The sequence below is a fragment of the Thalassophryne amazonica genome, chromosome 10 (genome assembly GCF_902500255.1).
Source record: "Thalassophryne amazonica chromosome 10, fThaAma1.1, whole genome shotgun sequence".
NCBI classification, from domain to species: domain Eukaryota; kingdom Metazoa; phylum Chordata; class Actinopteri; order Batrachoidiformes; family Batrachoididae; genus Thalassophryne; species Thalassophryne amazonica.
This window is the reverse complement of record NC_047112.1, coordinates 49,216,847-49,234,380: the sequence shown is the minus strand read 5'-3', so window position 1 is coordinate 49,234,380 and position 17,534 is coordinate 49,216,847. Positions and strand designations below refer to the sequence as shown.

The window sequence follows — 17,534 nt, the reverse complement described above, 5'->3', positions numbered from 1 at the left end:
TTGTTTCTGCTTAAAATGATTTTAGAATGATTTAAGAGGATTTACTTTGTCATCTAATGGTTAATTGTCACATTATTCCCTTTGATTGCTTTGGGTGTAGAGAGTCAGACTCCGACGTGCTGCTGTGGTCCCAAATGGGGCACGTGCAGTGAAGATAGAGCGGACCGATTTTAGGGGATATATGGCTTGTGTGTGTGTGTGAGTGAGAGAGAGAGTGCGTGAGAGAAAGAGAGAGAGAGAGAGAGAGAATGTATTGAGGGCTTGAGGAGTGAGCAACACAACAGCATGAGAGTGAACTGAAGGAGCAGCACATTCTCCACTCTGCGCACCAGACTCCAGCTTCTCAATTACATCAGCAAATTAAAGCAAGAACGGATTTCAGGTAAGGGTATTGATGCTGTTTATGCAACTAGATAGGAAGAGTGGCTTGTAAAATGACAATTTGTGATGAAATTATCTGTTTTGGAAATACAAATAGAGGCAAATAGACAAATAGACACAAACCTCTGCCAACACTAGTTTCCAATTCCACAAATTTTTACCTTGTAAAAAAAATTCAAGGTCAAAGTCCTGATAGAAGTGGCTTTTCATAAGTTACATTTCTCAACGTTTTTGGCTTCTGAATTCATTTTCAACTAATTTTCACAGAACCTAAGTTATATCTGTTATGGACAACTGTTTTGTGGCGCTTGGTTTCCGACTGATAACTGAAAGATCGACAAACAGGCATAAAATTGGAACCTTCATCCAATTTTTGTGGTGTAGGTAAATCCATAACAGAAAATGAGAGTGACTGAGGCACTTTTGATTGAGAAATAATGCAAAATGTATCCAAATGGGCTTTTCAGTATTCACTTCAAATGTCCACAAAATCCACAATCCAAATCAGATCTGGATCAAACTTTGTCAAGTGATAGAGAGTGCCAGTCTGCACCTCACTTTCAAATATGAGAGTGATTGGGGCACATTTGGTTAAGATATAATGTAAAATATACATTAAATGGGGTTTTCAATATTAAATTTAAATGGCTACAAGATCTGTAATCTGGATCAGATCCTGGTCAAACTTTGTCATTCGATAAAGGATACCATCCTACATAACAATGTCAAATATGAAAGAAATGTGATCTTTTTTGAAAGAGGTATGAATTTTTGGAAATTCGTTCAATGTTGAAGATAGGGATATTCCCAATTTTGTTGTGTGGGCCGCCAGAAGAGGAGGTACTGCTGGCCCACCACCAGAGGGCGCCCTGCCTGAAGTGCGGGCTTCAGGCACGAGAGGGCGCTGCCGCCTCACAGGAACAGCCGAGGTGACAGCTGTCACTCATCAACTATGACAGCTGTCACCGATCATCTGCACTTCACCCCAGATAAAAGCAGGATGACACCTCCACCACGTCGCCGAGATATCGTTCTTCTAAGGAGGTAATATTCTCAGCCATAAACTAAACTGTATCTTAGTCTGAACTCTTTTTGCAGCCGCTTTCCTGTGGAGCCTTGTCCGCTGATTGGTGGTTTGTGAGAGTGCCGACGTCTTCGCCTCTCACTCTTTCCAGATAAGTGCTGAAACAGGAGCTGCACGAGTGTGTGATTTGAGGTGGAGGTGGAATTCCCACCACTGTTGTTACTGGGTGTACACACACCCACACTTGACTGTCTTTGCTCTTCGCCAGCAGTACCAGATCCGACACGCGGAGACGGTGGCCACCTGGGGGACTCGGGACCTGGCGGCTCCGGTATCCTTCGGGTTCGGTGGCGGAGGAAATCGTGTGGTTCCGGTTCTTCTTTAGACGGACGTCTCCTATCGTCGAGCCTGCCCACACAACACCTTTATCCATTGACTTTGTATCATTCTATAATCTGCTGTGTATGGTTGTAGCATTCACAACAGTAAAGTGTTCAAATTTGACTCCTTCTATTGTCCGTTCATTTGCGCCCCCTGTTGTGGGTCCGTGTCACTACACTTTCACAACAAATTTTCCAAGATTTTCCAGACTTAGACCTTGAAAATTGAATCAGTTCATCCCGACCAGAATGCAAATCTTCAGTAAAAATGTCATAATGACGTATGACAAATTGTGAGCTCCAGGGCGAAAACATTACCTTTCACACCTTTGTTGGTGGAGGTAATAATGTTATCAAAATTCAACGTATCTATTGCTACATTTGGATTACTGTCACAAAGCACTTCCTGTTCATACATTGGCATTTGACTGAATATTCAAGGTAATGTTCTGGGGTTTTTTGAGGGGGTGCATTATATATAAAAGCATTTACATGTTGCATTGGTTCATGTCCCGTAATAGATGCAATATGAAACTAGAAGCACTCAGAGAGTGCAATCCTCCGCCAAGGCCATGGGGTCACTGACGCCATAACATCTATACGCCGTGGAATCATTGAACCTAAAAAAGTCTAACAATGATGTTTGCTCAGTAGTAAAAAAAAGTTTCATCTGCTGTGACTGGATAGCATGTATCCTTAGTGCTTGGCATCACAGTTTATTGCAACTTGCACCTTTCCCAAAAGCTACTGTCATCTGAGCACTGATATTGATATTGCATGTGGTTATAGACAAAAACAAATGAGACAAAATTCAATTTATTATTCAACTAAACTGCAAACATATGAATTTTCTAACATTTATGAAACACTTCTCTAAACAAGGCCATAGGGTCACTGACCCTAAAGAGATTCCCTCCTTGGCACAGTGATCTATTTCTTTTTGTCTCTTTCTCTAAAATTGTATATAGTAATCATTAGATTATTAATATACGAGGTCTATTAGAAAAGTATCCGACCTTATTATTTTTTCAAAAACCATATGGATTTGAATCACGTGTGATTACATCAGACATGCTTGAACCCTCGTGGGCATGCAAGAGTTTTTTCACGCCTGTCGGTTACGTCATTCGCCTGTGGGCAGTCTGAGTGAGGAGTCGTCCACCCGCTCGTCGATTTTTTTCATTGTTTAGGAATGGCTCAGAGACTGTTGCTTTGTTTGATAAAAATTTTTTCAAAACTGTAAGGCACAACTGAGTGGACACCATTCAATAAATTCAGCTGGTTTTCGGTAAAAATTTTAACGGCTGATGAGAGATTTTGGTCTGGTAGTGTCGCTTTAAGGACGGTCCACGGCGCCTGACGGCGATCTGCGCTTCGAGGCGGCAGCGTCTCGCCGTTTCAAGTTGAAAACTTCCACATTTCAGGCTCTGTTGACGCAGTAAGTCATCAGAGAACAGAGAACTTTCAGAAGAAGTCGGCATGAGGAGTTTATTCGGACATTCCATTGTTAACGGTCATTTTGTAATGAAAGAACGTGCGGGCAGAGTCGCATGTCGGGCTGGACCCGACCGCGGGGGGTCGCGGCAGGAAAAACACCTCCGTTGGAAATCTTAACGGGCAAGTTGGAACATGCCCAAGCTGTTAAACAATTTCTCAGTTACTCACTTGTTGAAAGCCATTAAAAGCCGCCTGAATTCTACAAATGGTTTTCAACACGGAGGTGTTTTTCCTGTCGCGGCGCACACAGATTTGCCGAGTCGTCACGGAAACGACTTGGCGAATTTGCGCGTACGTCTTTCATTAAAAAAATGTCCTTAAACAGTGGAATGTCCGCATAAATTCCTCATGCCAGCCTCTTCTGAATCTTCTCTGTTCGCTCACGATGTCCTGGGTGAATTAAGCCTTAAATTAGGATGGTTTCAGCTCGAAACAGGCCGACGACAGCGCCTGGAAGCGCTGCAGGACGTCCCGCTCCGTGGGAAGTCCTTACACCGACAGAAACACCCCATAATCTCTCATCAGCCGTTAAACTTTTCACAGAAAACCAGCTTAATTTCTCGAATAGTGTCCACTCGGATATTCCTCACAGGTCCAGAAAAAATTTTGATAAAGCAACGCGCGCCGTCTCGAGCAGCGTGTGAAACAAAGGAATTCAGCCGAGAGGGCGGGACCACATCTCACTCAAGGCCTGCCCACAGGGAAATGACGTCACCGACACGCGTGAAAAAACTCACGCATGCGCACGAGGGTTCAAGCATGATTGGTGTAATCGCATGTCATTCAAATCCATATAGTTAAAAAAAAAATAAAAGGGTTGGTTTATTATCTAAGAGACCTCGTATAAACAAAAATAGTAAGTAAGTCCCTTCGGCTGCTCCCTTCTTTTGCACTTGGGGTCGCCACAGCAAATCCAAGGTGGATCTGCATGTTGAATTGGCACAAGTTTTACGCCGGATGCCCTTCCTGACGCAACTCCACATTACATGGAGAAATGTGGCAGGGGTGGAATTTGAACCTGGAACCTTCTGAACTGAAACCAAGCGCATTAACCACTTGGCCACCACCGAAATATTACAATTTGAAAACAAATGCACCCGAACGTGATGACAGCTGCAACTGCTTAATGCTAACTTCTAACATTGAAAATGCCATAGACATGCTAACACATTAGCATCGGGATCCGGATCGTGATCCGGATCACCACTAAAATTTAATCACTTGTTCCTCTTGTCATTTCCAACCACTCCACAAAATTTCAACAAAATCCGTTCAAAACTTTTTGAGTTATCCTGCTGACAGACAGACAAATAAACAAACGCGACCGAAAACATAACCTCCTTGGTGGAGGTAATGAGTGAATTATGACTCAAATTTAAAATAATTTGGAGTAACATAATGGTTCATTGACAGTGTTTTAGATAACCTAAAATTTATATATATATAAATTTTTTTTTAATACAAACCTGGTTGAACACCATGGGCAGCATAGTAGCTTAGAGGTTCCACTGTTGCCTCACAGCATGAAGGTCATGGGATCGATTCCCACCTGTGGCCTTTCTGTGTGGAGTTTGCATGTTCTCTCCGTGTTTGTGTTGGTTCCCTCCGGATGCTCTGGCTTCCTCGCACATCCAAAGACACGCAGGTTTTGTTGGGAAGGTGTAGTGACACGGACCCACAACAGGGGGTGGTAATGAACGGACAATGGATGAGCCAAAAAGTTACAATTTAATGTTGTGAATTGCACAACGGAATACAGATAATTGCAGTTGAGGAGTTCAGTCAATCATACACAAGGTGACGTATGGGCAGGCTCGAGGATAGAAGACGTCTGTCCAGAGAAGAGCCGGATCCCACACGGCTTCCACTGCCAACAGATCTGAAGAACACCGGAGCCGCCAAGTCCTGGGTCCCAGGTGGCCACCATCTCCAGCTGTCAGACCAGGTACTGCTGGCAGAAACAGAAACAGTTAATGGTGGGTGTGTGAAGACACACCCAGTAATCATTCCCTGAGTAGTTCCTCCGGGAGGGAGAACCTCCACCTCCAGATACAATATCACCCGTGCAGCTCCTGTTGGTCTCCTTCCTGGATGGAGTGAGAGACGAAGTCCGTCGTCCTCTCACTGTCCGCCAATCCAGCCTTAAATAGACCTCGCAGGAACACGGCTGCACACAGACCACTGTTAAGTCACAATAATAATCACCGCAGAGAAAATTACCTTGTTCGGTAGCTGATTTCTCGGCGAGGAGGTGGAGTTGCAGTCCGGCCTTTGTAGTGATGGTGATGAGTGACAGCTTGGAGCCCGCACTCCAAGCAGGGCGCCATCTGGTGGTGGTGGGCCAGCAGTACCTCCTCTTCAGCGGCCCACACAACAGGTTTGGTGGTTTAGAAGATTGAAATTGTCCATAGGTGTGCGTGTCGGTATGAATGTGTTTGTTTGTGTCATGATCTGGACTTTTTGTATTACGTTTTGTTCTGTTTAGGTCAAAATTCATATTCAAATTTGTTAATTTATATAGCACCAAATCACGACTAGTCGCCTCAAGGCGCTTCACAAACATTTAAAAAGCAGCATAAAATGAATTAAGATCAAAACACAATAAAAAATTTAAAACATAAATAAATAAAAGGAATAAAATAAAAAAGAAATAAAACAAGACACACAATCATGTAAAATACTAATGATAAAAAAGGGAAAATGAGTGTGTCTTCAGTCTGGCTTTAAAAGTCTCCACAGATTCCGACTGTCGGATCTGTGCAGGCAGATCATTCCACAGAGCTGGGGCGCGGTAAGAGAAAGCTCTGTAACCCGCTGACTTTTTCTTCACCTTAGGGACACACAATCGGCCTGCACCCTGTGAACGCAGAGCCGGCACGTACGACTAAACCAGGCCGGCCAAGTAGGGGGGAGCCAGTCCATGAACAATTTTATAGGTCAATAATAATACTTTAAAATCAGATCTGAGAGAGACTGGAAGCCAGTGATGGGATGCCAGAACTGGCGTAATATGGTCAAACCTTCTGCTTCGTGTCAAAAGTCTGCCAGCAGCATTTTGAACCAGTTGAAGACCCCTGATGCTGGACTACGGTAAACCAGAAAATAAAGCATTACAATAATCCCGTCTGGAAGTAATAAAAGCATGAATCAGAGTCTCAGCATCAGCCATAGACAGGATGGGACAAATCTTTGCTGTATTTCTTAGATGGAAGAAAGCAGTCCTCGTAATGTCCCTAATGTGGAGGTCAAAGGACAACATAGGATCAAAAAGTACCTCAAGGTTCCTCTCTTTGTCAGTATGATGTATACCACATGAACCCAGGCTAAGCGCCAGCTGATGAAATTGATGCCGATTTCTTGCTGGACCAAGAAACATCATTTCAGTCTTATCAGAGTTCAAAAGCAGAAAGTTACTAGACATCCAACTTCTCACTGCTGCAAGGCAGTCTTCTAGAGATTTTATGTGGTCAGGATTTCCAGCAGCTATCGGCATATACAACTGAGTGTCATCAGCATATCAATAAAAAGCAACCCCAAAACGCAGCAATATGTTCCCAAGGGGTGCTATCTACAGGGAAACCAGCAGCAGACCCAGAACAGATCCCTGCGGAACCCTGAACTTCATGCCCCTAAAATCAGAGGTAGTGTCACTGCACAAAAACACAGTGGGAATGACCAGACAAATAAGACGTCAACCATGCAAGGGCAGTTCCAGTAGTCACAAAACAATAGTTCTGCTTAGTTTAATTTTATTTGGTTTTCTGTGTGTGGTTTCTCTTGTTGGGTTTTTCCTGGTTGGGCTTTGTCTTTCCCTATCTCTCTTGTCTGTCTCTCTTGGTGCTTGGTGGTGGGCGGTGCATACTGTCTGGGCCACATCCTGTTCTGGAGCATTTCACACACCTGTTTCTAATCTGCAGCTCATCACCTGGGTGTATTTAAGCTTCACTGGTTGCACTAGTTCTCCGCCAGATTGTAGCACCTTGTGCCTTTGTTTCCAGCTCTGTATTCCATCTTTTCTAGTCCTGCTTGCGCATTGTGTTTTGACCACCTGCCTGTTTATCCAAACACGCTTAACGCCTGATGGTTCTGATTTTTTGTTGATTTTGGACTGCCTCTCTGTTTACTGGACCCCGCTATTTTATTCAGTAAACGATCTTAAAAACCAGAGCTGTGTTGTCGAGTCCCGCATTTGTGTCCAGACATCTTTGTCCACCAGACCTGATTGAACGATGTGGCCAACAATGGACACAGCGGATTCATATGCGTTCCAGTTGGTGGTACGCCATCATAGCCACCAGCTAGCACAGCAAGAGGACCATCTTACCAATTTGAGCTCTTGATTTGGCGACCTCACCAAGTGGCAAAACACATTCATGTCATCCATGAGTTTTCAGATGGAACAACTTCTTGCTATACTGTCTCATCAGGCCACTACTGACTCGTCACCCGCCATATCCAGTCAATCACTTCCGGGACTGAGTGCAGCCCCACCGGCGTCTACAGCTGTGCCTGGTTTCTGTAATCATCTGTCACGACCTGAGCATTTCTCCAGAGAGTCTAGAGATGTCAAGCCTTTCATCACCCAGTGTGAGCTGCATTTTGAGTTAATTTATTTCTATCGAAAATTCATCCGTAACTTCAATACCGTGGCCGCACCTCTTCATGATGTCACCTTGTCCCTCCGGGCATTTCGCCAGAGTGTGACGAGGCTTTTCAGGTCCTAAAAAAAACACCTTACTGCGGCCCCCATCTGACTCCTTCCTGACCCCACCTGACAGTTTGTGGTCGAAGTTGATGCTTCCAACATAGGTGTTGGAGTAATCTTGTCTCAAATTGATCCTGCTGATTAAAGATTACACCTCTCTGCCTTTCTCTCTAAGAAATTATCTGATGCTGAACATAACTATAACATTGGTGACCAGGAACTGTTGGCGGTGAAAGTGGCCTTGCAGAAGTGGCACCATTGGCTTGAGGAGGCACAAGTGCCATTTTTAGTGTGGACTAATCATAAAAACTTGGAATATCTGCACACAGCTAAAGATTAAATGCCAGACAGGGCCACTGAGCCATTTTCTTCAGCCATTTTAATTTTGTACTTTCGTATTGCCCAGGCTCTAAAAAAGGGAAACCGGATGCGCTCTCCCGCCAAATGGACCCCTCGTATGTTCCATCAGAACCAAGTACCATTCATCCCGCATCATGATTTGTTTCCACCATTACCAGAGTTATTGAGACAAAGGTCAGGTCTTCCACCCGTGATGTTTCCATCCCTCCAGGGAGTCCGTAGGGGAACTTATTTGTACTGGACGTGTTAAACTGGGAGGTCATTCGTTGGGGACATGACAGCCGGTTTGCATGTCACCCAGGCATTAAGATCATCTGGGAGAGGTTTTGGTGGCCCCGTATGCTACCCGATATTACTGACTATGTTAAAGCTTGTCAAGCCTGCACCATGCATAAGTCGTCCACTTGCTCACCGGCCAGCAAACTTCTGCCGTTACCTTTCCCACGCGATCATGGTTGCATATTAGCATCGATTTTATGACTGGCCACCACCCACTAAGGGAAATACTATAACTCTTACTGTGGTTGATAGATTGTCTAAAATGGCACATTTCATGCCCCTACCTAAACTGCCTACTGCCAAAGAGACTGCTGAAGCATTGTTGTTCAATGTGTTTAAATGACATGGTTTCCCTCAGGACATTGTTTCCGACCGAGGACCTCAGTTCATTTCACAGTTTTAGAAGGAGTTCTGCCGTCAACTAGGGGTTTCCTCCAGCCTCACCTCGGATTACCACCTGCAAGCTAATGGACAAACTGAAAGAATCAATCAGGAGTTAGAGAAAGGTCTATGTATTCTCGCATTTCAGCACCCGGCCACTTGGGCTTCACAGTTAAGGATAGAACTCGGACATAACTGCTTGCTTTCATCTTGTACTGGCTACTCCCATTTCATGTCATACATGATTTTCAACCCTCTTTGTTTCCCCCTACAGACTTAAAGGCTACTCCCATTTCATGTCATACATGATTTTCAACCCTCTTTGTTTCCCCCTACAGACTTAAACTCACGTGTGCCCTGAGCCTTGTCCCTCAACCTCCGCTGCTGATGAACCTGGGAGTGGGCCTGTCGGGCCATCCAGCGTGCTTCAGCCATCTATAAGGTTGCAGCCGACAAGAAGAGATCCACAGAACCGGTCTACACCCCGGGCTAGAAGATCTGGCTTTCCACGTGTCACCTGCCTATCTGGGGACTGCCTAGAAAACTCGCTCCCAGGTTCGTTGGTCCATTCGTCTGCCAAGGTCCGTGAGAATTCAACCCACATTCCATGTCAGCCTGTGCACTCCAGCTCTTTGTGCATATTTTTTAACAAAATGGGAGCTACTTCAACTTTTGACCCCTGAACAAACTGAAACTGATCTTTGTCACAATTTTTGCAATTTTTACCCCATAACTCCAGAACATTCAGTCCTAGATAGTCCAAACTATACCTTTTGGGAATTGTTATGATCAGAAAAATAATGTGGTATAGTTTTCATCACGACTGGAGCATTTTTAAATTTTGACCGCTCGGGCGCTGCCCTCCTAGATGTGGAGGGGAAAAGTCATAATATATATATATATATATATATATATATATATATATATATATATATATATATATATATAAAGTATTATGAATGTCAGTTTTACGTACTTGTATGTGCCTACATGTAATATGAATGATTAAAACAACACTTCCTCCAACTGATTCTCATTCAACAGTGCATTTACTCTCATTACAGATCATAATCTCATCTGCAAACATCATAGTACATGGAGACTCCTGTCTGATCTCATTAGTCAACCTGTCCATTACCATTGCGAACAAGAAAGGACTCAGAGCTGATCCTTGGTCTAGTCTCACCTCCACCTTGAATTAATCTGTCTTTCCTACTGCGCATCTCACTACTGTCACACTATCCTTGTACATATCCCGCACTACTCTCACATACTTCTCTGCCACTCCAGACATCCTCATACAATACCACAACTCTTCCTTTGGCACCCTGTCAATCCACAAACACACAATGTAACTCCTTCTGGCCTTCTCTATACTTTTCCATTAGTATTCTCAGAACAAACATTGCATCTGTAGTGCCCTTTCTCACCATGAAACCATATTGTTGCTCATAGATCTTCACCTGTTTTCTAAGCCTAGCTTCTTCTACTCTTTCCCTTAACTTCATGCTGTGGCTAATCACCTTTATGCCTCTGTAGTTACTGCAGCTCTGTACATCATCCAGGAATGAATATTTTAACCATACATTTATTTATGTACATGAATTAATCAAACCAAATCAAACAGTGACAAGAGATCATATGTGAATGGACTGCATTTATATAGCACTTTTCCATCTGCATCAGATGCTCAAAGTGCTTTACAATAATGCCTCATTCACCCTGATGTCAGGGTGCTGCCATACAAGGTGCTCACTATACAGTGGGAGCAACTAGAGGATTAAGGACCTTGCCCAAGGGCCCTCAGTGATTTTCCGGTCAGGCTGGAATTTGAACCAAGGATCGTCTGGTCTCAAGCCCAACGCTTAACCACTAGACCATCACCTCCCCCGATATCATGTCATATACGTCATATGTCATGTGCACACAACAGCATTTCAAGTACTACAATTTTTGTTTTTTTTAATGTCAGGTCCTTTAAAAGGTGCGCAGCTGTTTTCTTTAAGCTGCCTAGTTTGAGGTTTCAACACTAGAAACATCTACCTCCACCTGACAGAAAGTTTTCATGCATGGCCCTTGGAGTTCAGCAAGTGTGATGAATGGTGTCACAGAAAATAACTTGAAACCCCACCATACATTTTTAAATCTATACCACCCATTCCTATCATAAAGCTTAAAATTGATATCACACTTCTTTCTGACATAGTACGTACAGATGACTGGCATGGAAATATAACAGATGTTTGTACATCTGTTAAAATTCTCATTCTTTTCTGAAAAGTCGCATTGGTTTCCATTCACGGTTTAATTTTGTTTCCAGATCACAAGATTGAATACTTCATTAAGATGTCCAGTTACAACTGCTCCTTCGACCGAATGGTGCAAAAAACTGAGTGGAGTTGTCTTCCAGGAGAAACGTGTGAAGATCTGACTTTGGAGAACAATGGCAGCCACATCAAGCTTGATGATGCATGCCTGACAGAAGAAGACTACCTAGAGAAATACCTGGGGCCTCGTCGCTCACCAGTGTTTGTCCCTGTTTGTCTCATCTACTTGGTAATCTTCATGGGAGGCGTGGTGGGGAATGTGCTAACATGCACAGTCATCGCCCGCAACAAAGTGATGTGGACGCCGACAAACTACTACTTGTTCAGCCTGGCACTGTCGGACCTGCTAGTGCTGCTGCCCGGTATGCCCCTAGAGTTGTATGAGCTGTGGCAGAACTACCCATTTCTGCTTGGAGAGGGAGGCTGCTACTTCAAAACCTTCCTATTTGAGATGGTCTGCTTGGCTTCCATCCTCAATGTGACGGCGCTAAGCGTGGAGCGCTATATAGCTGTGGTGCACCCCCTACAAGCAAAGTATGTTGTTACACGCACTCATGCCAAGCGGGTCATCTTAACAGTGTGGGCCCTGTCAGTGCTGTGCGCTGTGCCAAACACAGTTCTTCATGGCATTGCCACCCTTCCTCATCACCTCACCAGCCCTGATAATTTAAGTAAGGACCTCCCCGCCTCAGCAATATGCACACTGGTGAAACCACGCTGGATGTACAACCTGACCATTCAGTTGACCACTTTGGTATTTTTCATTTTGCCCATGTTCACCATCACCATTCTCTATGTGCTAATTGGACTGCAACTGAAACGGGAAAAGGTGAATCAAGCATTGGAGACGACATCTGGCTTTGGACAAGACAGCTTCTGCAACATCCGTATGCAGCAACAAAAGATCAGACGCCGGCAGGTTACTAAAATGTTGTGTGAGTATCCTCAAAAAATTTGCAATTTTCTCTTTTCTAAATACACTCAACAAAAATATAAACGCAACACTTTTGATTTTGCTCCCATTTTGTATGAGATGAACTCAAAGATCTAAAGCTTTTTCCACATACACAATATCACCATTTCCCTCAAATATTGTTCACAAACCAGTCTAAATCTGTGATAGTGAGCACTTCTCCTTTGCTGAGATAATTGCTCGTGTATTGAATGTTCATTTCTCTACCTTAAGCCGTCTCCAACGGCGTTTCAGAGAATTTGGCAGTACATCCAACCAGCCTCACAACCGCAGACCACGTGTAACCACACCAGCCCAGGACCTCCACATCCAGCATGTTCACCTCCAAGATCGTCTGAGACCAGCCACTCGGACAGCTGCTGAAACAATCGGTTTGCATAACCAAAGAATTTCTGCACAAACTGTCAGAAACGGTCTCAGGGAAGCTCATCTGCATGCTCATCGTCCTCATCGGGGTCTCGACCTGACTCCAGTTCGTCGTCGTAACCGACTTGAGTGGGCAAATGCTCACATTCGCTGGCGTTTGGCACGTTGGAGAGGTGTTCTCTTCATGAATGAATCCTGGTTCACACTGTTCAGGGCAGATGGCAGACAGCGTGTGTGGCGTCGTGTGGTTGAGCGGTTTTCTGATGTCAATGTTGTGGATCGAGTGGCCCATGGTGGCGGTGGGGTTATGGTATGGGCAGGCGTCTGTTATGGATGAAGAACACAGGTGCATTTTATTGATGGCATTTTGAATGCACAGAGATACCGTGACGAGATCCTGAGGCCCATTGTTGTGCCACATCCAAGAACATCACCTCATGTTGCAGCAGGATAATGCACGGCCCCATGTTGCAAGGATCTGTACACAATTCTTGGAAGCTGAAAATGTCCCAGTTCTTGCATGGCCGGCATACTCACCGGACATGTCACCCATTGAGCATGTTTGGGATGCTCTGGACCGGCGTATACAACAGCATGTACCAGTTCCTGCCAATATACAGCAACTTCGCACAGCCATTGAAGAGGAGTGGACCAACATTCCACAGGCCACAACTGACAACCTGATCAAATCTATGCGAAGATGTGTTGCACTGCATGAGGCAAATGGTGGTCACACCAGATACTGACTGGTATCCCCCCCCCCAGTAAAACAAAACTGCACCTTTCAGAGTGGCCTTTTATTGTGGGCAGTCTAAGGCACACCTGTGCACTAATCATGGTGTCTAATCAGCATCTTGATATGGCACACCTGTGAGGTGGGATGGATTATCTCAGCAAAGGAGAAGTGCTCACTATCACAGATTTAGTCTGGTTTGTGAACAATATTTGAGGGAAATGGTGATATTGTGTATGTGGAAAAAGTTTTAGATCTTTGAGTTCATCTCATACAAAATGGGAGCAAAACCAAAAGTGTTGCATTTATATTTTTGTTGAGTGTATATTTGCATTACCTAAAGGCACGGTGCCTTCCCATAAACTGAAACATTGTAGCATGAGCCATGATATGCACTTTTGCTGTGTTTAGAATAGAATAAGGGTAAAGAGCTAAGGAAAATGCAAGCGATTCCACAGGAAAATATTCCAAGTAAAGCCTTTACTAGCTGTTGATGTTGAATAATAGCAAAAATACAATACTCCTGGGGTTAAACTGGAGCAAAAATTGTTTTGCTCGCAATCTGAAAGCATATCAAAGACATCATATTGTATAAAACTGCTTTCTAAAAATTCTTTCTTTTACAGTACAATATGGTGGGCTTTATGTCACACATCCTCAAACTGCCACAAGTCTGTCTGTGAATGTAGAAACTACCCTGTTATAAACAAAACTCTGACCACAAACTTTTCATGAATATGGTTAAAAGGTCAGGTCAGGTATTGGAATATGCGTTGGTGCCCCCTATTGCTCCATTCACAAGAGTACACAACCACCCTGGATACTGGATTCCAGCCACCAAGGCAGACAACTGGTCGGTAAGGTCACGTCTGGAATCATGAATCGCATCATGCCCTGGATGACAACCTCTCAGAGAGCTAGTTGGTTCATCTCCAAAATAAGTAATCTATCCTTCACAGCCAGGTGACACTTGGGCATCACCTTGGCCTTTTCCATTTGCTGACATCTTTATCACTGAAGTGAATGTGTGCTGGGCCGCGCCCAGAGAAGCATGCCACATGGCCGAAAGAAGATGACATTCTCCCACAATGCAAATAGTATACCTTACATGTGTCTCCACTAAGTAACTGTTCTTTTGACATTGCATTCCAAATAAGACAGGAGGCACCAGGACCCAAAAGATTTGGACCTTCATTCTTCTACAAAAGTGTCGGCATCACCAAACACCTTTGTCCAGTGACGTCATGAATACACAAGCTTTTCCGAGGCAACTCTCAATCTCAACTGTAGTGGAGCCACAGACGTGAATGTCACTTCTAAGAAGATTGAATAGTTCGACAAGTTCAGCACTTTCGCCACAAACAGACAAACCTCTGATGGCTAAATACAAAGTTACCGGAGTTGCAGAAATCCATAACTGTATCAGCACCAAGTCCATGCAAGCAGTGAACAGTGTGGGAGCCAGAACACATCCCTGATGAATACCATAATTCACTAAGGAGACTTCAGAGACTCTGTCTCCACACAGCACTCAGAGGTACTTGTGTGTAAACTGGGGTGCAGCAACGTATTGGGGATCCCATGATTAGGCCGCAAGCCTAATAAGCAAGGAAAGAAAGGACAAATGCGACCAGTGTGGTTTGTGATTAGCTTTTTGTCAAAAGCTTCACTTCTAGTATCGATACCTACTACAGTAGACCCTTGGAAAAAAAAAAAATACAATTTCACAAAATTGATTATGTTAAACTACATGTACATACAGCTTTGTGGTCAGCAGGTATTCCCCACATCAGGTCATAGGGTCGACACAAACTGTAGGTGAATGCAGACACTGCAAGTCAGCAGGGTCAATCAATTTTCTGTTATTTAAGTCTTTCTTCCTCTCTGTTTTTTTTCCCCCAGTTGTTTTAGTGGTGGTTTTTGGGATCTGCTGGGCCCCATTTCACACTGACCGTCTCATGTGGAGTTTCATCAGCGACTGGACTGACAGCCACCGGGAAATCTTCGAGTATGTCCACATCATCTCTGGGGTGTTTTTCTACCTCAGCTCGGCAGTCAACCCGGTTCTATACAACCTTATGTCCACTCGTTTTAGGGAAATGTTTAAGGAGGTCATGTGCCACCGGACTCACCATGTCACTCCCAGGACGCAGTCGCTCAGTGTGACGCGGATAACCGTCCGCAGCACTCTGAGCGACACGCTGCTCAATAATGGATGTGCTGTGGTTGAAGCCCAGGCAGAAGAGGGAAACAGGAGGAAGAAAAATGAGAGTAGTTTTCAGTGTTAGAAAAATAGGTACAGCGCCTATGACAACCAGGAACTAGGTGGTGTTTTGAAAGCTTGTTGTTCTGAGACAAGACATTTATCAGCACATATTAAAAGCCATTTCCAACAGGTGCATCTTCTAACTACCCAAAACAGCCTGAGCTGGGAATTGCCCACAAAAGCACATTATTCTGCTGAAGTGCAGGTGGTGCATTTCAAAGCTTTAGAATACATACAGACGTGATGACTGTTTCTTCTGCACCTCATCCAGACAATATATATATATATATATAGTGATATATACAGTGTGTGGGTACTGGGAAATATTTGTATGGTGAGTACTTAAAATGTTTCGAGACGACCGTGTATGTATATGTATATGATAGTGTATGTACAATATGTAAAAAAAAAAGACAGGAAATGTTCAAGTGTTGTATTATGTTTACCATGACTGTGTTATTGTGTCTGATGTGAAGTGATGGATAAACCACACAATGTACAGTAGTTATGTGAAATCATATTCTAAATTATAAATTTTCATCATTTACACCATTCTGTGAGGATGTACAGTACAATGACAATATGTTATGTTCAGATGAAAACAAAAAATAGTGTTTGCATTTGTGTTTTGTATTCAAGATGTTCATATGCATATATTCTTCATTGTAGATGTGGTACTTTACGATATACATACATCTTCAGTTACTTATCCGGGATCAGGTCGTGGGGGCAACAGCTCCAGCAAGGGACCATAAACTTCCCTTTCCTGGGCCACATTAACCACCTCTGACTGGAGATACCGAGGTGTTCCCAGCCCACTGTGGAGAAATAATCTCTCCACCTAGTCCTGGGTCTTCCCTGGGGTCTCCTCCCATATGGACACATCCCTAGGGAGGCACCCAGGGAGCATCTTTACCAGATGCCCAAATCACCTCAGCTAGCCTCAATGCGAATAGCGAGCGGCTGTACTCTGAGCTCCTCACAGATGACCGAGCTTCTCACCTATCTCTAAGGGAAACACCAGCCACCCTCCTGAGGAAACCCATTTTGGCGCTTGTACCCGCGATCTAGTTCTTTCGGTCAAGACCCAACCCTCATGACTATAGGTGAGAGTAGGAATGAAGATTGACCAGTGGATCAAGAGCTTCGCCTTTTGGCTCAGCTCCCTTTTCGTCACAACAGTACGGTAGAGCAAATGCAATACCTTCCCTGCTGCGCCAATCTCATGGTCCATTGTCCCCTAACTCGTGAACAAGACCCAGAGGTACTTGAACTCCTTCCCTTGGGGCAACACTTCACTCCCTACCCAAAGCAGGCAGCCCATTGGTTTCCTGCTGAGAACCATGGCCTCAAATTTAGAGGTGCTGATCATCATCCCAGCCACTTCACATTCATCTACGAACCAAATCAGTGAGTGCTGGAGGTCACAGGCCATTGAAGCCAAAAGGACCACATCATCTGCAAAAAGCAGTGATGAGACCACCAAACTGACACCCTCCTCCTCCCCAACTACGCCTCGATATCCTGTCCATGAATATCACAAACAGGACTGGTGACAAGGCGCAGCCCTGGTAGAGGCCAACCCCCTCGGAAACAGGTCTGACTTGCTGCTGAGGACCCAAACACAGCCTGACTTTACGGCAGTTGTAGAATATTGACATTTGTACAGACAGCCTAGACTAGCTGTCTATAGATGAGGTCTCTTTGGAGGATCCTTGGGCTCCACTGCAACACCTCTTACTAAAAGATATTTAGGAATACTCTGATGAGGAATATCACTTGCATTGTGAGGAAATGTTAGCTGTGGCATTCTAGCAATGCGGCATATTTCTCTGTGCATGTTCTAGCATGCAGTTGCCTCA

At 44.2% G+C, this 17,534-nt stretch overlaps 1 protein-coding gene across 1 annotated transcript; it reads left to right on the top strand.

The window, feature by feature from the left end:
* Positions 1 to 270: 270 nt before the first annotated feature.
* On the top strand, positions 271 to 15,777 carry nmur1a (neuromedin U receptor 1a). Its single transcript, XM_034179981.1, has 3 exons — positions 271 to 382; positions 11,328 to 12,269; positions 15,309 to 15,777. The coding sequence occupies exons 2-3, from the start codon at positions 11,354 to 11,356 to the stop codon at positions 15,692 to 15,694; spliced, it is 1,302 nt and encodes a 433-aa protein (XP_034035872.1). The 5' UTR covers positions 271 to 382; positions 11,328 to 11,353; the 3' UTR covers positions 15,695 to 15,777.
* The last annotated feature ends 1,757 nt before the right edge of the window (positions 15,778 to 17,534 follow it).

Coding starts and splice junctions, on each gene's coding strand:
- nmur1a (XM_034179981.1), top strand. CDS start 11,354: ATGTCCAGTTACAACTGCTCCTTCGACCGAATGGTGCAAAAAACTGAG. Junction 12,270..15,308: donor GCAGGTTACTAAAATGTTGT/GTGAGTATCCTC, acceptor TTTTTCCCCCAG/TTGTTTTAGTGGTGGTTTTT.